General features: G+C 43.4%; 1 protein-coding gene across 3 annotated transcripts in view; it reads left to right on the top strand.

The window, feature by feature from the left end:
• NME7 (NME/NM23 family member 7) overlaps positions 1–23,879 on the top strand; it is a 175,736-nt gene that overhangs the window by 110,364 nt on the left and 41,493 nt on the right. For all 3 annotated transcript variants that reach the window (XM_075907002.1, XM_075907007.1, XM_075907016.1), the window contains exon 10: positions 678–779. In XM_075907002.1, coding sequence (XP_075763117.1) covers positions 678–779 — 102 coding nt within the window. The remainder of the gene's footprint in view (positions 1–677; positions 780–23,879) is intronic.

Consider the following 23,879-nt stretch of genomic DNA (forward strand, 5'->3'; position numbering starts at 1 on the left):
TAAAATCCTGTTTAATTATTTAACCAGTTAACCGATTAAAGGGGGTGGGGGTCCATGGTGTGTGGGGAGCTGCACCAGTCCTCACCAGTTAAGCAGAAGCAGTAAGCATCACCTGTTAAGGGTGATGCTTACCAATAAACCAGTTAATATTTCACATCCCTAAACTGTACCCCCAAATATTTTGCATTGTTAAATAATTCAATTTGAGAGTTGACCAAGAGAGAGAGGGAAATTTGAGTGAGCAGAACAAGAAAGAAGAGGGGGGTTATTTAGAGAATAAACCTAAATGCTCTTCAGGTTTAAACCCAAGTACAGCATGTTACAGGAGCTTAAGGTGACAAACGTATAGTTCTCTGTAGCAAGATCCATCTGAGTAATGAAGAGGTTTCAACCTCAAATGCAGAGGATATAAGTACTTTGGCAACTGCTAGGAGTTGAGAATCCTGAAGAAGCTGGAGATCCATCTTATCCCCCATATTCTGAACCTGAATAACAAACTTTGGGTAAATTCTCTCAATAAGCATACTGATTGTGCCCTCTAACATTTCTTTTTGCTGTTTCCCCCAACAGTTCCTAATAATTTCTTCTTGTTTATGTTTGGATCCAACTCTGATGTGAAGTACAACTTTAATAACACACTTGAAACTTAAATTTGTTTTCCTCTTTTCCTCTTCCAGGAGATGGTTACAGAACTGTGCTCGGGTCCTTGTATAGCACTAGAGATTAGGCAGTTTGATCCTCAAAAATTATTCAGAGACTTCTGTGGGCCTTCTGATCCTGTAAGTTACTCGTTTAAAGAGAAATATTTGAAAGATGATACGGTATGTGTCATACTTAAACATTACAGCATTGTTTGGTTACTGTATGCGTTTTTCACTTTCCTTGAAATGGTTAGCCATTGACCATTCCATGAGGCCAGATACTAAACTAGGTTGATCAGTGGTCTGAACCTGTAGGTAATGCCACCAATCCTAGGTACATAAAGTATTATCAGAAGAATACAGCATCAAGACAAAAGGCGTCTTGGTAATTGTTTTAATCAATTGTCACTGGACTGCAAAGCACTAGAAGAGTTAAGGACAACAAAAGGGCTGATTTTCCTTTCAGGCCAGAGATCAGTGTGACGATCTGATATCCAACGAGTGAAAGAAGACTGTTAGGGTATGGTGTACCATAAGCCCATGCTTGATCTTGGGCTGATGCCTAATTCCCCTTGGGTCTACACTGCAATTGTGCTAATCTAGGACTTGGGCCCAGAGTCCCAGGACTCTGCTGGGCTGGAGGACCCAAGATCGAGTTAAGTCAGGACCCGAGTCTGAGCCCTTTTGTTTTGCATTGTCGATGCATCCCTGCTTGTTTTGGGTCCCAGGTGTCAGCCAGTAGGATCCCACAGTTCCATGGAAAACGTCTTTGGTCCTCTATCCCAACAATCTGCAATCCTCTCTATTTGAAATCACTGCTCTGCAAGCACACTACCAGAGAGTCTCCTAGTTTTGCAGTGCTAAGCAAACCAATCAAGCCTTTTGCAAAGAGAACTGCTTCCTGGTAATGTGTAAGGCAGACAGTAAAGACAGTGCACCATGATCGTAGGGCTACAGCAGCCACATTTTGGATGGAGGGAGACTCTGGGATGTGGTTACTTTGACTTGGATCTGTGCACAAGGTTATAGTACGTTATTAGAAAAGTCTTAATACAGGGTTAAATACAATGTAATCAGTCAAGGTCCAGAGTTCTGTATTATAGGCCAGCTTATATTGAGTCCCATTAACCCTGGGCTTACATTGCAATATAGTCCTCAGTGTTCATTGTAGGAAACAAAAAGCTTGCATTCTGTAGCTTGCTTTGTTTGTTTGTTTGTTTGAGTGCCATCATCAAAAATCATGGAAGACTGGAGAGATTCCAGAAGACTGGAAAAGTGCAAATATAGTGCCCATCTGTAAAAAGGGAAATAAGAACAACCCAGGAAACTGCAGACCAGTCAGTTTAACTTCTATGCCAGAGAAGATAATGAATTAAGTAATTAAGGAATTCATCTGCAAACACCTGGAAGATAATAAGGTGACGGATAACAGCCAGCATGGATTTATAAAGAACAAATCATGTCAAACCAATCTGATATCCTTTTTGATAAAATAACGAGTGTTGTGGATAAGGAAGAAGCGGTGGATGTGCTATACCTATACTTGAGTAAGATATTTCACACAGTTTCACATTATCAATAAACTAAGCAAATGCAACCTAGATGGAGCTACTGTAAGGTGGATGCATAACTGTCTGTATATCCGTTCTTAGAGAGTAGTTACTAGCAATTCACAATCATACTGGAAGGGCATAACAAGTGGAGTTCCTCAGGGTCTGTTTTGGGACCAGCTGTGTTCAATATCTTCATCAACTATTTAGATATTGGCATAGAGAGTACACTGCTTATTTTGCAGATGATACCAAGCTGGGAGGGGTTGCAAATGGAGGATACGGTCATAGTTCAAAATGATTTGGACAAACTGGAGAAATGGTCTGAGGTAAATAGGATAAAGTTTAATAAGGACAAATGCAAAGTACTCCACTTAGGAAGGAACAATCAGTTTCACACATACAAAATGGGAAGTGATTGCCTAGGAAGGAGTACTGCAGAAAAGGATTTAGGGGTCATAGTAGACTAGAAGCTAAATATGAGTCAACAGTGTGATACTGTTGCCAAAAAAAAAAAAAAAAAGGCAAACATGATTCTGGGATGCATTTATTTAATTTATTTATTTATTTATTTAAATATTTTTACCCCACCTCTCTATTTAAAATATTCAAGGTGGCTTACAAGAACAAACAAATAAAATATTTTAAAAATTTAAAATATGAGTCCTCAGAAGGACGTAACCAACTAAAAACATATAGGCTGTGTCCAGACTCAGGGGTTTTTTCGAAAAAAGTAGCCTTTTTTCGAAAAAACTTCACCTGTGTCTAGACTGCAGCCGCGTTCTTTCGAAATTAAATCGAAAGAACGTGGCTTTTCTTTCGACGGCGGTAAACCTAATTCCACGAGGAAGAACGCCTTTTTTCGAAAGTGCTCTTTCGAAAAAAGGCGTTCTTGAAAGCAAATAGGGCTTTTTAGAAAGAGAGCATCCAGACTCACTTGCTGCTTTCTTTCGAAAAAGCGGCTTGCTTTTTCAAAAGTTCCGCGTGCAGTCTAGATGCTCTCTTTTGAAAGAGGCTTTTTCGAAAGTATCTTTCGAAAAAGCCTCTTTCGAAAGAGGTTTGCAGTCTAGACATAGCCATAGAGAGGAGGAACAAACACATACAGACTCAAACATTAATAAAAGCACGAGTAAAAAGGGTGGCTTTAGCCTGACGCCAGAACAACGCTAGCATTGACGCCATGTGAATATCCCGAGGAAGAGAATTCCACAGCTTGGGAGCAAAAGCTGAGAATGCCCTGTTCCGCCTAGATGTTAATCTTATCTCCGCAAGTGGGGGAACACGAAGCAAAACCTCCCCAGCTGACCTCAATCCCCGGGCAGGTTCGTATGGGAGAAGACGGTCCTTCAGATACCCTGGACCCAACTCATTTAAGGCTTTATAGGTCATAACTAAAACCTTAAATTGTGCCTGGAAACATACCGGAAGCCAGTGCAGCTGCCGAAGCATTGGCATAATGTGCTCCGTATAACTAGTGTTGGTTAAAACTCAAGCAGCCACATTCTGGACCAGTTGAAGTTTCCGAAGGCTCTTTAGAGGCAGCCCTACATAAAGTGCATTACAGTAATCCAGTCGGGATGTAACAAGAGCATGGATCACTGTGGCCAAGTCATGTTTGTTCAGTAAGGGTCGCAGCTGGCAGATTAAACGAAGTTGTCCAAAGGCACTCCTGGCTACCGAAGAAATCTGATTTTCAAATGTTAAAAAAGGGTCCAGGAGGACTCCCAAGCTGTGTACCTGTTCTTTCAGGGGGAGAGTAACCCCGTCTAGAACAGGTGCCATGCCACATTCACCACAGATGGCCTCCTGAGCCACAGGACCTCAGTCTTATCTGGGTTCAACTTCAGCTTATTTGACTTCATCCAAACAATCACTGCCTCCAGACGCCGATTTAGATCAGACATTGCCACACCTGGTTCTAATGTCACAGGGAAATAGAGTTGGTTGTCATCTGCATATTGGTGGCACCATCCTCCAAAACTCCTTTCCTCTCCCAGCGGCTTCATGTAGATATTAAACAGCATAGGGGACAAGATGGAACCTTGCGGGACCTCATAGCACAATCGCCATGGGGTCGAATAGCAGCCCCTAGCTCCACCTTCTGAAAGCTTCCTGACAGGTAGGACCAGAACCATTGCAAAACAGTGCCTCCAATACCCAACTCCACCCGGCATCCCAGAAAGATATCATGGTCAATGGTATCAAAAGCCGCTGAGAGGTCTAGGAGAATCAACAGGGATGCACTTCCCTTGTCTATCTCCTGGCGTAAATTGTCTACCAGGGCGACCAAGGCTGTTTCAGTTCCAAAACCAGGCCTAACACCAGACTGAAATGGATCTAAGTAGTCTGTTTCATCCAAGAAAGTTTGGAGTTGCAATGCCACGCCCTTTCGAGTACCTTGCCCAGGAAGGGAATATAGCAATTGGGCGATAGTTATTTAAGTCATGTGGGTCCAAGGAAGTGGTCTTGAGTAACGATTTTATCACTGCATTAACAGGAATGTTGTGAGCAAGATACCAGAAGTCATTCTTCTGCTCTACTGTGCGCTGATTAGACCTCAATTGGAGTATTGTGTCCAGTTCTAGGCACCACATTTCAAGAAAGATTTAAAGAAATTGGAGAGGGTCCAGAGAAGAGCGACAAGAATGATTAAAGGTTTAGAGAAAATGACCCGTGAAAGAAGACTGATAGAATTGGTCTTGTTTAGTTTGGAAAGGAGAAGACTGAAAGGGGACTTGATAGCAGTTTTCAAGTATCTGAAAGGGTGTCATGAGGAGGGAGAAAAATTGTTCTCTTTGGCCTCTGAGGATAGGACAAGAAGCAATGGGCTTAAACTGCAGTAAGGGACATTTAGGTCGGGCATTAGGAAAAACTTCCGAACTGTCAGGGTAGTTAAACACTGGAATAAGTTGCCTAGGGAGGTTGTGGAATCTCCATCTCTGGAGATATTTAAGAGCAGTTTAGTTAGACATCTAGAAGGGATGGTCTAGATCAGTGGTCCCCAACCTTTTGGGGCTGCCGGGCGCTTGGGGGAGGGGCTGCTCACGCGCTGTGCATAAGGGGGCGGGGCCGCTCACCGGCCACGTGACTGGGGCGGGGCGAAGCATGTGCTGCAATCCCTGGCAGGGGCCTCCCAGGTTCCGCGTGGCCGGGGCCTCCCAGCTTCCGCGTGGCCGGGGCCTCCCAGGTTCCGCGTGGCCGGGGCCTCCCAGGTTCCGCGTGGCCAGGGCCGGTGCGGGCATGCGCGGCGCCCCCAGGGCCGGGGGCCGGCAAGGGCACCCGCGGCCGGGGGCCGGCAAGGGCGCGCGCGGCCGGGGCCGGGGCCGGGCCCAGGACACGCGCAGAGTACCTGGGGGCAGGACCAGGGCCGGCAAGGGCACGCGTGGCGCACCCGGGGCCGGGGCCGGCCATGTGCCTGAGGCTGGCACCTGCCGCACGCCCGGGGGCGGGGCCAGCCCAGATTGCTCCGCGGGCGCACGTAAAGGGCCCGGCGGGCGCCATGGCGCCCGCGGGCACCGGGTTGGGGACCACGGGTCTAGATGGTACTGGGTCTTGCTGTGATGATAGGAACTGGACTCAAGGACCTCTTGAGGTCCCTTCCCATTCTAGTGTTCTCTGATTTAAGATCTTGCCATTTTTGATTTGGACAAACTGGAGAAATATGGTGCCAACAAAATGCACCAGATAGCATCTAGAAGACAGAATAATAGTTCCAAGGCAATGCAGTCAAGGATTTGTATTTTAATATTATGATAAAATGTTTTAGTTTTGATTTGGCAATTTCCAGTGCCCAGTAATTTATAGAGTTACACTTGAAGGAGAGAACAAGTTCTTTACAGTGTAATGCTTTTTAGATTCACATTTCAGTATTAGAAAAGGCAAATATTTGGTGAATTAGTCAAATATTTGGTGAATTAGTCAAATATTTGGAGAATTAGTCAAATATTTTTGCCAATTTCTAATTACTTTTCCATTTGGCCATGTTCTATATAACTCTACTGTGAGCAAATTGTAAACCCAATTATCTGACCTATGTTTAAATGAAGGGCAGTAATCTCTTTCAATAGCCAGAGCCGTCCCATTCATAAGACAGTCCGGACAGATGCCCCAGACTGTTCACTTTTGGGAGTCGCGCAGCAGCCACCCCAGCTGTCCTGTGGACAGGAACCAGGGGATTACCTGGGGCTAAAGTCCAAGTGCAGGCCTGCAACAAAGATTGCTCCCCTGCACTGACCACAGCAATGGAAGCTGGAGCAGCCCCACAGCCTACTTTACTCCACTGCATAGCACTCTGTCAGACCGCTGCACTTCTTTGCAGCAGCAGGAAGCAGAGTGCCCCAGGACCAGGGCACACTTCTTCCTGTCACTACGGTGAAATGGAGAGCAACGGACCGGGAGACAACAGCAGGACAGCAATGAAGTAGGTGAGTGTGGGAGGACCCCTGCTACTACTGCACCAGAGCCCCCCAGTAATGTCCTAGGCTGCGCTGCTCAGGGAAGGGGACAGAACAGGGGCAGGGCTTAGGGAAGGGAAGGGATGGTGCGGGCCAGGGCCTGTGTTGGGGGGACAGTGCCCCAGGCCCACGTGCCTTTGGGATGGGCCCGTCAATAGCAATATGAGTATTGCTCCTGTGGTTTTCCCAAATTTCTTTAATGAAGGGTTTGTAACTGCCACAGGATTGCTTGCTGTTTTTAAAGTTACCGACTAACACAACTTTTCCACATTTAATTATTATGTTTCTGATCAATAAGGTTTTTTATGTTTAAGCTTACTGTGACAACTTTCAATCAGCATTGCTCTCCAGGAAATAAAATCCTGGAGCAATTCTAAAATCCTGGGACAGACTCTGGGCTGGGAGGACCTAAACTGACTGATTTATGAAGTCTAGTATGTGAAGCCTTACTGAGTGTGAAGAAGTTTGGTGTATAAATATCAAAGCCATTTGAGAACAGCCAATCAAGCATTTTATGCAGCATGTTTTTAACTACTAATGTTAACAGTGCATTGTGACATATTGTGCATGCATGTTCATATCTGATGCCTTCCCTCCTGATATAAAAGTACAACCTGCTATAAACCAAGACAAGGGCAAAGTCTGGAATTATGGCACAAAACCAAAAGGGTCAGATTGTGCCACGCTTGCTCATGTTAAATAATCACTTACTCCACTAGTAGTCTCATTTGACGTCATTGGGACTGCTCTTGAAGTAAGGTGCTTCTCAAGGTGAGCAAAGGAACTGGAGTCTGGCCCATACAGATGTTATATTACTTTACAGGTGGCAAATAGTCTCTTTGATATGTAACAAATGGAATAATTATTAGAAATGTGGCAATTCACATTTTTAAAGTGGGTCTTATAGACCCTAATGATAACATTTCCCTGAGTTTAGCATAGGCATCCAGTCACACACATTCTTTGCCTATTTCATATAATAATCCCGTCTTCGGAGGACTGTAATATTTAGATCTCGTTTCAGTTGCTGGGTTTAGCATGCAGGTGCTGGCCGGAGTTGGTGGCCTGTGATATCAGGAGGTTAGACTACTGGCTTTGAGTTCTGTCATGTCAGTATTGATGGATAAAAATAGAGGTAACCTGAGTTTCACAAAATCAAGATGGGATTGTTGGTTGGACCTCACTCTTATTTTGTCAGACTCTTGGGATGTGGAAGAGTAAATACAAGTGGCTAACTTTCTTTGGTCTGCAAAATGGAAAAGGTAGAATAGCTCTAAATGCACAAAATCAGTATTTAGTGCACAGAGCTACAACTGGAATGTACTGTGTACCATTTATTGTGACTGGGTTATCTTTGGTAGTACAAGTGAGTGAACTGCTCTGCAAAGGAAAAACTCTTTCATTTTAAAGGAACTTGTTGCCATAGGGGAAGATTTCAGGCAGAAAGCTTGCTCTTTTACGCAGTTTTGTGGTTGTATAGTCTCTATGCTGGGATAGCATTGCCAAAGATTTTAGTGGATTTTGTGATATAGGTATTTGCCCACAAGGAACTGGGCTAAAACCAACCCAAAGTTAAAAATATTGTAACTTATCTGACTGTAGGGCTCACTGGGAGTGCTGCAGTACAACAGTTCTCTGTAAATATTTGGTAGTGTGGAGGGAAGTGCAGTTAGCATTTCATGCACTAGGTTCTGCAGATTTTTGCCCTGCGTTGGATTTTTATTAAAGACCCACACATATCTAGTCAGTAACCACTGAGCTGTCATTAGAGATGGCAGAGGGGAAAAGGTTCAGCTAGCCTTGTTACAATGTCTTAGCCAAATAATTAAAAATTATCACATTAGTTTGTAAATCCATCTGTAGGAGGCAATCAAGTAGAAGGGCACACAGATATCCTCTCCCACCTCCTATTTTGATGCTCCTGCTAGCCTATTCTTCTATTAAAGGGCAATTAATTGGCTTGTGGTACCCACTGGCCAGGGTTCAGTTCCCTCATCAGTGGTCTCCTTAGAGGTCTTTCCTTGTTTTGCTGTCATCCAGCTAACACGGTTGCCTCTCTTACACTGCTCTGCTTTGGATTTTTCCTTTGCAGCCAATTTCTGAGCTATTACCTGCAACCAGCTGCTGACTCAGTCCAATCCTCTGTCTCCTTGAGCCTGATCTTCTCTCACTTCTTGGTCACACTAGGTAACAGGTTGCCCTCTATGATCACTGCAATTTGTTTCTACACCTCCTATAATGATGGATAGCCCAATTTTTTCCCTTCTGCTCCACTGATACCAATAGAATACATTAATTATATGGGCATGGCATGTGTCTGCATCTTGTTTCTATTATATCAGGAGTGGACAATAAGCAGCCCATAGGCCAGATGCAGTTCACCAGGGTTAACCTCTGATGGCTGCCAGTTGCTTTATTTACCTGCCTGTCTGCAGGTATAGTTGCTCGCAGCTCCCATTGTCTATGATTTACCATTCTACTAGGAGCTGCAGGAAGTGATGTGGGCCGGGCTCCTGTTTCCAACAGCTCCCATTGGCTGAGAAAAGCAAACTATGACCAGTGGGAGCTGTGAATGGACGTACCTGCAATATACAGGTAAATAAAGCATCTGGCGGTCTGCCATGGGCTCACCCTGACGAACTGTGTCTGGCTCATGGGCTATTTATTGCCCACCCTGCATTTGATAATAGTATACAGTATCTCTGATATGCTGTATAAAGTGAATTAACTAATCAGGTCTCAGACTGTAATTACTGGTTTGCAAAAGGAAAACAGAATTGAACAGTTGGTTTACAGAACATTTTCTCTTTGCAAGTCACTGTCAAACACTACTATAATTTTGCAGTTTATATTGAACTGGTCAGCCACTGTAAAAAAAATTTTGCCCCCAAGTCTATTTGCATCCCTCATTTTCTCCTCCCTGATTACTCTGTCTTACAACCACACTATACAGTGACTTCAAAGGCCCTACATAGATTCCCCAAGTCAGCTGGGAGACCTATGGAGGCAGCATGCAGGATTCTTCTGTAAAAACCCTTTGGCTTCTATAGATCTAGAAAGCTCTAACACAAAACAGGGGTGACTGATGCCTGTGGGGGAGTGGGTGTAGAGAGGGCAACCCAGGTGACTGGGAGGGGGCATGAGGGAGCACCCCATTTAGCAATTAACGTTTTGGCAGGGGCATAGGGGGGGCGGTGCATCTCCTGAGTGCTAACATGCGTGACCTATGTTATAAAAAAAGAAAAAAAACTTAAACATAGACTAGTCCTGCAGCACCTTAGAGACTAACAAAAAATGTATGTGGTATCATGAGCTTTCATGGGAACAACTCACTTCTTCAGATGAATGGAGCAAGGGGTCTAGAGGTAACAAATAAATAGCAGAAAAAGAAGGGATGTCGAGGGAAAGAGAAAGGGGGAGAAAACTTGTTAGAGTGTCTGTGCTAAATGAGGCTAGTAGAGTAAGCTGTAAGTGCCTAATACTTAGCTTTCGATGTAATTATGGTGTTGAATGTAGCAGCCCATCCAGTTCATGTCTTTGTTCAAACCTTGATTAAAAGGTTCAAACCTTGATTAAAAAACCAGCTGGAGAGAGAAACTGTGAAACTTGCCTTCATTTGCAAATTTGACACTTTTAATCAAGGTTTGAACAAAGACGTGAACTAGATGGGCTGCTGTATTCAACACCTTAATGACTTTGACTGAGGGAGGCTGCTCCAGCCCCAGAATGTACACAATAGCTGAGGATCTCTGTAATCCTGAGTCTGGGAGTGGAATGCAACCAGGTGACACCTTTTGCCCAGGAGACTGGACAAAGGAGGAGGCGGGACTGCTTGCAAGTCAAGGGGCCAGTTGCTGAATGTGTGCTAGTCTTGGCTGGCTTAGGATACAGGGTTTTGGATCCCACTCTCCCCAAGATTGATTGTACTGACTGCTTCTGGTTATTGTGCTAACAATTTTGTTCTACGCTATATCCCTGTGGACTAATAAACCTTCTGTGCTATCTGCTGGCTGAGAGTTCCATTTGGCTGCAGATGGGGGTGCAGGACCCGGTGACTCCCCCACACCTTGGTCACAGGGCTTTGGAGACCAGAGTGTCTGAACTGGAGGAGCTAAAGAAGAGAGAGAGAAGTACATAGATGAGACTTTCCAGGACACTATAGAATAGTCCTACCTCTGGTCTTACAGCCTTTGTGCTGTTGAGGAGAGTTGACAATCTCAGGGAAGTAGAACATTCAACTGGAACAAAGGGAAATGATCCCATAATTGGGACCCTCCAAGATGTTGTGGCATCTTCTCGCACTGAGGATACGTCTGCAGGTGAGGGAACTCCAGTTATTAGGAAGAGACAGGTAATAGTGGGGTTTTTGATGACTGCGAGAACCACATTGTGACTTATCTGCTTGATATGAAGGTTGATCATCTCTCAAAATGGATGAACTAAATGCTCTAATAAAAAGAATATAGCAGCAGGGATATATTAACGACAACTCAGCTAGGATGGTTACAGTGACTGAAATGCTCAGGGAGATAAGAGAGGCTATTTTTCAAAAACCCTCAGTAATAATGGGAGATTTCAGCTATCCCCATATTGACTGGATATATGTCATCTCAGGATGGAATGAAGAAAGAAAGTTTTTTGACCCCTTACATAACTGCTTCTTGGAGTAACTAGTCTTGGAACCCACAAGAGGAGAGGCAATTCTTGATTTAGTCCTAAGCAGCACCTAGAATGTGGTCCAAGAGGTGAATATAGTTGGACCACTTTGTAATAGTGACAAAAATATAATTACATTTAAAAACACCACAGCAGCCCAACACTGTAATGTTTAATTTCAAAAAGGGGAACTACACAAAAATGAGGTTAATTAACAAAAATGGAACAGTACAGTGCCAAAAGTATAATCCCTGCAAGCTGTGTGGAAACTTTTTAAAGACGCGATAATAGTCTCAACTTAAATGTAAATCCCAAATTAAAAAACATTAAAAGAAAACCAAAAAAGTGTCACTGTTGCTAAACAATAAAGTAAAAGATGCAGTCAGAGATGTTGTCAGACATATAGATGAACATAATTTGTTGAGGAAGTCAACATGGTTTTTGTAAAGGGAAATAATGCCTCACAAATCTACTTAGAATTCTTTGAGGATTAATAAGCATGTGGACAAGGAGGATTCAGTGGATATGGTGAACTTGGCCTTTGATAAGTTCCCTCACAAAAGGCTCTTTTGTCAAAATGAGTTGCCATGAGATAGGAGGGACTGGTAACTGGTTAAAATATAGGAAACAAAGGATAGGCATAAACAGTCAGCTTTCAGAATGCAGAGGGGCAAATAGTGTGTTTCCCCAGGGTCTGTTCTGGGACCAGTCCTATTCAACATATTCATAAATTACCTGGAAAAAGGGGTAAACAGTGAGGTGCCAAAGTTTGCAGATGATACAAAACTACCTAAAATAGTTAAGTCCCAGGCAGACTGAAGAGTTACAAAAGGGTGACTGGGCATCAAAATTGTATTTAACATGGATAAATGGAAAGTAATGCATGTTGAAAAACATAATCCCAACTATGCATATAAAATGATGGGGTCTAAATTAGCTGTTACCAGTCAAGACAGAGATCTTGGAGTTATAATGGATAGTTCTCTGAAAACATCCACTCAATGTGCAGTGGCAGTGATTGAGAAAGGGATAGATTATAAAGCATAAAATATATTGGCTCTACATAAATCCATGGTATGTTCACATCTTGAATACTGCATGCAGATGTGGTCACCCCATATAAAAAATATATTAGAATTGGAAAAGTTTCAGAAAAGGGTAACAAAAATGATTAGGGTATGGAACAGCTTCTGTATGAGGAGAGATTAAGAAGTGTGGGACTTTTCATCTTGGAAAAGATATGACTGTGGTGGGATATGATTGAGGTCCATTAAAAACATGACAGGTCTGGAGGAAGTAGATAAGGAATTGCTGTTTACTCCTCATAACACAAGAACTAGGGGTCATCAAATGAAATTAATAGGCAGGAGGTTTAAAACAAAGGAAAGGAAGTATTTTTTTCATACAATGCACTGTCAACTTGAGGAACTTTTTGCCAAAAGATGTTGAAAAGGCCAAGACTATAATAGGGTTCCTAAAAAAAACTAGATAAATTAATGGAGCATTTATTAGCCAGGATGGGCAGGGATAGTGTCTCTAGCCTCTGTTTGCCAGAGGCTGGGAATTAGCAACAGGAAATGGATCAGTTGATGATTGCCTGTCCTATTCATTCGCTCTGGGGCACCTGGCATTGGTCACAATCAAAAGACAGGATACTGGGCAAGGTAGACCTTTGGTCTGAACCAACATGACTGTTCTTATACTATAGAATCAGAGAAGTGTAGAGGTGCAAGGGATCTCAAGAGATCACTTAGTCCAGTCTCCTGTACTGAAACAGGACAAAATATGCCTAGACGATCCTTGACAGGTGTTTGTCCAACTTGTTCTTAAAACACTCCTATGTTGTGGATTCTACAACCTCTCTTGCAGTCTATTTCAGTGCTTATCTACCCATATAGTTAGGTTAGATACTAGAAAAAATCTTGCTGCATATTAAACCCATTACTTCTTGTCCTGCCTTTAGTGGACATGGAGAACATTTGATCACAGTCCTGTTTATAACAGTTTTTAACATATCTGAAGTTTATTGGGGTCCCTCCTTATTTATCCTTTCTCTAGTTAAACATGCCCAGATTTTTAACTTTTCCACATTAGTAAGAACATTCATAATTATTGTCGATCTCTTCTGGACTTTTTTCAATTTGTCCACGTTTCCTTAAGCATGGCACCCAGAACTGAATGCTCCAGCTAAGGCCTTACCAGTCCTGAGTAGAGAGGGTCAGGTACCTCACATACCTTACATGCGATATTCTTTTATTGATGCATCCAAGAATGATATTACCCTTTTTTGCAACCACATCACATTGGTGACTCATAATTACTTTGTGATCCACTGTAGCCCACAGATCCTTTTTAGTAGTACTACCAACTAGCCAGTTGTGCCCCTATTTAGTCTGTGTATTTGATTTTTCCTTCCTAAATGAAGCACTCTGCACTTGTCTTTATTGAATTCCATTTTGTTGATTTCAGACCAATTCTCCAATTTGTCAGGGTCATTTTAAATTCAAATACAAATCACAATGCCCCCCACTTGCTGAAATTTGGCCTGGCTGTTCCCCTGGCATGCCAAGAGGCAAACCATCCCCCTTTAAAAAGTAGAAAGGAAATGATCTTTTGGCCCACCCCCTGTCTCCAGAATCTATAGCAGTAGATGCTCAAAGTACTCTACAAATAAGAGCAGGTTTTGTGATTGTGGTGCATATAACTGTGTAACTTGTGATTTGGTTTCCCGTGTACTGCAGCATGAAATATTTGTCATTTATCTCCCTGCAAGGCATCTGCCATTTTAGGAAACTGAATTTTTGCAACATGTTATACCAAAAATACAAACCAGACTTTCATGGAGGCTTTTATTTTTCCCTTCCCCCCACTGTTTTTCTTAAGCTAATATAAGGCATTTGTAATGCAGGTACCATATATATAGCTGTCCTGTATGTATGGAAAAATATAAATATCCGCGCTTCAAGAAGAAAGACAGTAAAACACAGAGGAGTTAAGTGACAGCAAGTCCACAACAGATCTGGGAGTATAACCTCAGATGACCTAACTCATTTCCTTGCTTTAATAGCATGAAAATTCCTCCAAACTGAGAATAAATAACCTCGGAACCTAATGGTGGAACTTTAACAGGAAACAGTTACGAGACAGTGCCAACAACAGGAATTTGAAATACTTAGTTCTTGATTTCTGTTGGTCGTGAAGTCCCAGGGATTGGTCTGTCCCCCAGTCTATAACCAATCTCCTGGGAATGACCCAGGCCCCATGGACCAGTGTTTCTTAAACTTTTTAAGACCAAGAAGCACCAAACAATATTTTTTTTATGAGGAACACCAAGGATTTTTTTGTTGAGCAAAATCCTTGGGGGGGTGGGAGTGGGGGAGGAAGGAGGGGAAGGGTTGGGGGGAAGTTATTGAGGGGGGAAAAAGTTGCCTGCCCTTTTAAGAGTTGCCATTTTGAATTCTGTTGTTCTCCATGGCACACCTCCGACTGCTTCGCGGCACACCGGTGTGCCATAGAACACAGTTTAAGAAACACTGCCATGGACTTACTTACTGGAGCAGGCCTATGGCCTCCAAGACTCTGGCCCCAGCAATCCCTGTTTCTCACTATGGCTCCCTGCAGTGAATCCAGCTGAATCAGCCTGCAGGAGGCTAGAACTGTACCCTTTCAGTGCGCAATGTTCTCATCGAGTGTTTGCAATGACACGGGTAGTCTTTTCAGAGCAAGGTAATAATATATTAGTCACCTGGGTACAGAATCTGAAAGCCCTTAGGTTAGGTACAGAGAGGCAGAAATTAAACCATAGGGCATCCTGGTCAGGTTTTGATGGGCTCCAACTTCAGCTGTCTCCTGCTGTCCCCTTTTGGCTCCTCTGGTCCCTCCAAAAAATACCACTTCTTTCAGTCACTCTCCACCTTGTTCTCCAGCTGAGTTCACAAATCCCAGCTTCCTGCTGTTAGGTGTTGATTGTTCAGTAGTTGGGGCATCTCTTTGTCTTGCTGGGCCCTGTTTTTAGCCAGCTTTTAAATGACTCTACTCATTCCCCTACACACAGCCCTGTGGCAGTTACCAAAGCTCTGGTCTCCTTCCCTGTTCCTTGAAAACCACATGGAAGCTTCAGCTTGTGCAGGATGCTGCTGCCCATTTAAGCATGCTAGGTCACCGGACATGTGGTTTCTCTGTGCAATTCAAGATATTAGTCATGTTCTGTAAAGCCCTAAATGGTCTGAGAGACAGCATCTCCTATTACTTCCCATCATTAATGATTAAGAATGGCTAGGACACTCTTGCTTTTGGCCCCTGGGTATAAACTCTAAAGGATAGCTGCAATGCTTAGTTGAATGCCCACATCTGTGAAACTTGCTGCCCTTTTTCAGTGCCTGAGGTTGGAAGACATCAGGGCACACTACAAAGATGCAAAAGCACTCATGTACCCAATCCTATTGTGCCTAAAGAAGTCAGTGTGGAGGATTTGATTTGATGCTGGGTGGCCAATGGACCTATGGTCCAGTGTAGGGTTTTTTATTATTATTATTATTTTGGTCTGCTTTGTTCAACTGAGTCATAATGGAAGAGAATCAGAATGTATAATCATGGTACAGCAATGCCTTTCTAAAAGGATATTTGTGAAATGATTAGGTCTCATTGTCTACAAGAAGAAAACATGCAGCAGACTGGCTATACCAGAAAGGAGGAAAAAAGACAATTAAATGTATTCAAACACTTTCCAAAAGCAGGAAGTGCAGTTACTTCTCAAAAAAGCTCAACAATATAATGTTAGTTGCTTGTTACCATTTCCAAAGCAAAAGATATTTTTTAAAAATAAGTTCCATATAAAAATATTTATAATATCATTTCAGAAAACCCTATGTGTTAGGAAAATATTCATAAATTGAGTGAAGTTTTAAAAAGAAATTGAGCACTCATATTCAGAAAGGTAGGAAGAGGCCCATGACTGTTGAACAAGGCATGATATCGGTTTTCAGATAGCAAAAAGGGTGTCACAAGGAGGAAGGGTGAAATTGTTCTCCTTGGTCTCTGATGATAGGACAAGAAGCTTAAACTGCCAAAAGGGAGTTTTAGGTTGGACATTAAGAAAAACTTCCTAACTGTCAGGTAGTTAAACACTGGAATAAATTGCCTAGGGAGGTTGTGGAATCTCCATCACTAGCGGTATTGAAGAGCAGGTTAAACAGACATCTATCAGGGATGATCTAGATAGTGCATGGTCCTTATGTGAGGGCAGGGGACTAGACTTGATGATCTCTCGAGCTCCCTTCCAGTTCTAGTATTCTATGATGAAAAGATTAGAAAGCATGCCTTATACTGATAGACTCAAAGAGCTCAGTCTATTTAGTTTAACAAAGAGGGTCACTTGATTACATTTTATAAGTCTCTACAGAGTGAACAGAAATTTAATACCGAGGTCTTCAATCTAACAGAGAAAGGTATAACATGATTTAATGACTAGAAATTGAAGCTAGACAAATTCAGAATGGGAAAAAAATGCATAAATGTTTAATATTGAGAGTATTAACTGTTCTTCATAACTGACACATTTTTTAATCAAGATAGAGTGCTTTTCTACAGGATAGGGTCTGAGAATTATTTGGGGAAAGTTCTATGAGCTATGTTTCACAAAGATGGCAGAGAAAAGAACAACAATGCCTATTATTTCTGTAGCATTTTACATCTTTAAAATGTTGTAAAACTATTGGTCACCACAATGCCTCTGTGTGAGCAGTAACTCTTTTACAGATGGGAAAACTCAGGCATAGAGGTAAAAATGAAGCAATAGCCTTAGGTCCAGCTAGCAACAAAAGGCCTTACTTTTATAGAGGCCATATACACACAGTCAAACATCCAGCAGCTAAATCTAACTCCACTCTTCTAGTCCCAGCTTCTGCAGAGTTCAGATTCCCTAAGTGCCATCCAGAAGCTCCAAAACTGAGGTTTTAGTCTAGCCCCTTGCTTTCATGCTCACTCTACGAGACGGCAAATTACACAGCACCATTAAAAACAATGAGCAGTCCTGTGGTGCCAAAGGCATGGTCTACACTGGGACCTTAGTCCAAAATAACCACTTAAGATTGATTTTGTTAGTGGTGCATCCACACTACTAAGCCCATTATTCCAAAATAAGAAACCACAGAATTCGAACTCTGTACTCCTGCTTTTCTTGAAGAATAACACTAATTCCAAACTTGCAAGTCTGAAATAACAGTATGGACTCTCCGGTGCCACTAATTCTAACTAACTGACCTCTGGGAGGCCTCCTGCAACTCCCCAAGTGCTTCCTGGGGCTCTGAGTCAGAGGTAGCGCATCCACATTAATGGAGCCTGCCTCAGACTAATTTTGATGCTTCCCCATAGTGAGGACACAGAAGTTTGAATATGTTAAATTGGGAGTCCATAAGTCAAATTTAGTAAATTTGAAATAATTTTCTAGTGTAGATATTGCCTAGTGTAGACTAACAAATGTATTAGGTCATGGGCTTTTGTGGGTAAAACCCATTTCATCTGATGAGTTGGAGTGGAAATTACAGAATTCAGGGCATATATATAACCCCAATCTTTTGCAGTTATATATACCACAGATTCTGAAATTTCCACTCCAGCTCATCTGAGGAAGTGGATTTTACTCATGTAAGCTCATTACCTAATACATTTGTTAGTCTTTAAGGTGCCACAGGACTACTCATTGTTTTAAAAATTACATACTAACATGGCTACCCTTCTGAGACAGCATAGTTGAAAACTTCCTTTTTGCCCTCACCCTAGCTCCTTTCTCCTCCCCAGACTCTTGTGAAAAGGTTTTGTGGATTTATCCGATTGTACTTAAAGGCTTTGTCTACACTGTGAGTTTTTGTGGCAGAAAATATGCTAATGAGGGACTCGTGATATCATAGCATATTTTCTGCCGTTTCTTTTTGCGCAAGGGATTTTTGGGGTCAGAATATTATACAGGAAAATCTGGATGACCTCAAAGACCTGAGTGACAAATCAAGTGAAATTTAACATTACTAAGTGTGTAAGGTTATGTACTTAATATGACAATAAGAATTTCTGCCACAAGCTGAGAACTCATCAGTTGGAAGTGACAGAGGAGAGAGAGAGACCTGGATGTGTGGGTTAATCACAGGATGACTATGAACCATCAATGTGACGTAGCTGCAAAAAGGACGAATGTGATCCTAGAATGGGTAAGGTGAGGCAATACCAATAGAGACAACCTTGTACATTGCCCTTGTACAAGGCAGTGTTAATATCTTATTTGGAATACTGTGTGCCAGTGGATCTCAACCAGGGATATGTGTGTCCCTGGGGTTTCACAGAGGTGTTCCATGGCTGCATCAGTTGATCTAGATGTTTGCCTAGTTTTACAGCAGGCTACATAAAATGCACTAGTGAAGTCAGTACAAGCTAAAATGCCATTCAATGACTTGTTTATACTGCTCTATAAACTATACACAAAAATGTGAGTACAATATTTATATTCCAATAAACTTATTTTATGACTATGTAGTAAAAATGAGAAAGTGACCCATTTTTCAGTAACAGCATGCTGAGACACATTTGTATTTTTATGTCTGATTTTGTAAGCAAGCGAGGTGAAACTTGTGCACACAAGACAAATCAGACTTTTGAAAAGGGTACAGAACTCTGGAAAGGTTGAGAACCACTGCTAGATGCAATTTCTATATTCAAAAAAGATTAACTGTAACCAACAGAGCCAACAGCTTCTGCATGCCTCTGGGCAAGGTGTAGGGAGCGGGCTGGATTCGAGCTTCCAGAAGGGGTGGTGCCAAAGGCTGCTGGGCCTCAGGGCTGCCTGGAGTGTGTCATGTCCTCCATTCTCTCTTAGTGTTGCCCAGAGTGGTTTGAATCACAAAGCCTTGAGACAGTTGCTCCCTTTGCCTCCCTTCTCCTGCAAATGGGCCTGACTGAAACTGAATTAGGAGCACCACAGCCATGGGCAGCAGGTATAATAGGCAGGAGAAGGCAATGCCTTCCCAAATGGCCAGGTATGGCCCTGCCCATACCACGCACTAAGAATGCCTACTGCTTCAGCAGGGCTTCTGCTGGGAGCCCTGCTGAAGCAATAGTCATTCTGGCGGTGGAGAGTTGCTGCCCCCAGTCTTCAACCACACCGAGGCCGCAGACGCTGGAGATTTGCGCCGCCCACCCTCCCTCCCTGGGCACTGGACCTCAGCCCTCCCCAGGGGCCTCCCTGGCCCCAGAGCACCACCATGGAGGCTTGAACCACATGTCACCCTCCCTCCCCGTGGTGCTCCAGGGCGAAGGAGGCCCCTGGGGAGGGCTGAAGGCGTTCCCCTGTGGTGATGTGGGAATTTTGCTTCTGTGGGGGGAGGCTTGGGCACAAGGGGTGGGGTTAGAGTCTTGCCTTGCTCAGGCCTATGTTCATCCACCACCCATGACCACAGCACCACTACCTACTAGAATGATCAGGGAAATAGAGGGCCTATTTTATGAGCAGAGATTGGAAGAGTTTGACTTTAGTCTTGCAAAAAGAAGACTGACCAGTATGTGATTGCTTTCTGTAAATAAATTAGGGAGGTTCATACTAGGGAGGGTGAAAAGTATTTAAGTTAATGGATACTGTTTTCTCAAGAACAAATGGATGCAAACTGTCTATGAATAAATTCAGTCTGGAAATTAGAATGTTTCTAACCATCAGATGGGTGAGATTCTGCAACAGACACCCTGTCAGAGTTGTGGGGGAAAATAACATCCATTAGTGCATGCTAGTGGAAATGAGGTGGATTTAGAAGTTAAAATTAAAAAAGAAAAAGTTAAAAATTGCTTAGAAAAGTTAGATGTCTTCAAGTGACCAGGACCTGATGAAATGCATCCTAGAATACCCAAGGAGCTAATAGAGGAGGTATCTGAGCCTTTAGCTATCATCTTTGAAAAATCATGGAAGTAAGGAGAGATTCCAGAAGACTGGAGAAGAGCAAATATAGTGCCCATCTATAAAAAGGGAAAAAACAACCACCCAGGAAAGTATAGACTTGTTAGTTTAACTTTCATGCCAGGGAAGCTAATGGAGCAAGTAATTAAGAAACTTATATGCAAACATCTGGAAGATGATAAGGTGATAGGTAACAGCCAGCATGGATTTGTAAAGAACAAATCATGTAAAGCCAATCTGAAAGCTTTCTTTGATAGGATAACAAGTTTTGTGGATAAGGGAGAAGCAGTGGACGTGGGATACCTAGACTTTAGTAAGGCATTTGACACGGTCTCGCATTATCAATAAACTAGGGAAATGCAACCTAGATGGGGCTACTATAAGGTGGGGGCGTAACTGGCTATATAACCGTTCTCAGAGATTAGTTACTAGCAATTCACAATCATGCTGGAAGGGCATAACAAGTGGGGTTCCACAGGGGTCTGTTTTGGGACCAGTTCTGTTCAATATCTTCATCAACAATTTAGATGATATGATAGAGAGTCCGATTATTAAGTTTGCAGATGATTCCAAATTGGGATGAGTTGCAAGTGCTTTTGAGGATAGAGTCTTAATTCAAAATGATCTGGATAAACTAGAGAAATGGTCTGAGGTAAATAGGATGAAGTTTAAGAAGGACAAATGCAAAGTACTCCACTTAGGAAGGAACAATCCGTTTCACACATACAGAATGGGAAGTGATTGTCTGGGAAGGAATACTGCAGAAAAGGATATAGGGATCTGTGAAAGGACTCACTAGTCTGGTCCTTGAGTTACAGGCCTTGCAGGGCCGCCCTCTCGGCCACTGCCAAAAACACTGCTCCAGTTGACTGGGGTGGTAGATGGTAGTGAAGGGGAAGGGGGACTCGGGCCCGCCCTCTCTCTGAGTCCTGACCCAGGGCCCTAAGGTCGAGGGGCAACCTTTCCTCCCCCTCCGACCTGACTGATGGGGCATCACCCTTAACTCATCAGTCCGCAGGCTTAACTCCCTAGCCCTGCCCTGGGTTGCTTTCTCCCCCTCCTGTCTTGGCCGGCTCCCCATCCTCCTATCGTTCTCTCCCGGCATCCTTGCCACGCAACGTCTTTTCCTCCGTAGCCTCCCGTGACGCTGATCTTTCTTTCCAGCACCCCCCTTCGGCTCCTTCATCCCTTACTTGTCTACTCCTCACCTCCCCTTCTGTACCTTCGTTTCTTCCTGGTATCTCCTCTGACCTCCTCCTGTCTCCTCTGACCTTCCTCCCTTTATATCCTGGGCTTCTGCCTTGGTCCAATCCCCTACACCCCCGCTCACGTTGCCCCAACCACCTGTGGGGACACGTCACGCTGCCTGGCCATGCCTCCCCAGCCGACCCTGTGTGTGCCGGTGTTTCCATCTGGGGCAGCGTCCAGTTCTCCGTTCAGGCCAGCCTCTCATGTGTCACCGCTGCTGCATGCGCCAGAACCCGCTGTCCTGCGCTCCCCGAGCACCCACAGCTGTGCTGGCTTTGAGGCAATCTGCTGCCTCATCTCGGCTGTGCAGGGTGGCGGCTTCTGCCCCGTACCGTCCCGCCACCTATTCCCCCTGGCAGGAGAGGGGCTGCAAGTGGGGGGCTCTGCTGCCTTGTCACAGGTCATAGTGGACCACATATTAAACATGAGTCAACAGTGTGACACTGTTACAAAAAAAGCAAACATGATTCTGGGATGCATTAACTGGAGCGTTGTGAGCAAGACACGAGAAGTCATTCTTCTGTTCTACTCTGTGCTGATTAGGCCTCAGTTGGAGTATTGTGTCCAGTTCTGGGCACCACATTTCAAGAAAGATGTGCAGAAATTGGAGAAGGTCCAGAGAAGAGCAGCAAAAATGATTAACGGTCTAGAAAACATGAGCTATGAGGCAAGGCTGAAATAATTGGGCTTGTTTAGTTTAAAAGGAGAAGACTGAGAGGGGACAAAATAGTGATTTTTAAGTACCTAGAAGGGTGCTACAATGATGAGGGAGAAAAATTGTTTTCCTTGGCCTCTGATGATAGGACAAGAAGCAATGGGCTTAAATTGCACCAAGGGAGGTTTATGTTGGACTTTAGGAAAAACTTCCTGTGTCAGGGAGGTTAAACACTGGAATAAATTGCCTTAAGGAGGTTGTAGAATCTCCATCACTAGAGATATTTAAGAGCAGGTTGAATAGACCTCTATCAGGGATGGTGCTTGGTCCTGCCGTGAGGGTAGGGGACTGGATTCGATGACCTCTCAAGATCCCTTCCAGTTCTAGGATTCTGTGATTCTAACTTAATCAGTTTTAAGAGAGAGCTGGACAAATATGAGTGCAGTTGTATGATGGAATTGCTTGTGCTGGGCTGGGGAGGGACCAGGGCTCACTTCTAGATTGTTTCTGAAGCTCATGCTTCAGGGTTTCAGCCATCCTGTGGCAGAGGTCAAGAAGGGAATTCTCCCCCCCCCCCCCCCCCCCCACACACACACTATGTATTGGGGGAAAGCCTTTTTTCCCCCTCTTCTTTCAAGCATCAGGAATGGCCACAACTAGAATTGGGACGATGGGCAGTGTGGCACCCAGCGTTCTCTCTCTCGAGTATTTGACTGGCTAGTTCTTGCTCACATGCTCAGAGTTTGATTGCTATGTGGGTTTGGGAAGGAAATCTCCCTCAAATCAGAGAGGGACAGGGGTTCTTTGCCTTCCCCTGAAGTATGTGGGTGCCAATCACTTGGCAGAGTTATCTGGGTGTATCCCAATCATTTCCCTGCTATTGCAGGAGTCTCTGGCACTAGGGCACCTTGATCCTTCTTCTCTACCTGTGACACATGTTCTTGTTTCCTGGGGTCTCATTTTGGTCATTGGATTTAGTGTGTGGGTGTTGGATGGTGTTGGTAGCCTGGGATATACAGGAAAGCAGGGTAGATGATATACTGGTCTCTTCTGCCCTTAAACTCTGTAACTCTAACAACGGAAAGGAAGGATAGTCCTTATGCTTGACAAAACACAGGGTTGGGAGATCTGAGTTCTGTTTTCAGTTCTGTCACTGTGACATGGGGCAAATTGCTCTGGGCCTCAGTTTCCACATCTATTATATGGGCATAAAGACATGACCCCTCTCCTTCCTGGGTTGGGAGATTCTCTGTGGCAGATATTATGAAAGCAAAAAGAGTTAGTCAATATATTTGAAGGCTGAATACTTACGTATATTACTACTGTTTTATAACTGCATCGGCTATGTGACATTTTTATTTGATATGAAAGATGACCATATACAAATTTGTGTGTGTGTGTGTGAGTAAAATCATAAGATATGACTGTTTCAAGCAACCAAGCTTGTTGTCTCCCTTGTCTGGTATTGATTTTATGTGAATGTGGATTTCTCCAGTAGATTGATAGCTGCTTACACCTCTGCAGAAAGACACATTAACATGTATGAAAAGGAATTATAATTTTTATTTACCTAACTCTTTGATTAAGTAGAAATTTATATAATCAGTTACCCCTTCAAATAGCACAAGTTACATTTAAAAAAATTCATTCAGCCACAGACCATTGTCAGCTAGAGTAGCAAACAGATCAATAACAGGCAGCAGTTACTATGTCATGCTGTCTGTGGAGGCTTGTAATGGAAAG

Source organism: Pelodiscus sinensis, chromosome 1 (assembly GCF_049634645.1).
Source record: "Pelodiscus sinensis isolate JC-2024 chromosome 1, ASM4963464v1, whole genome shotgun sequence".
In the NCBI taxonomy this organism is placed as follows: Eukaryota; Metazoa; Chordata; order Testudines; family Trionychidae; genus Pelodiscus; species Pelodiscus sinensis.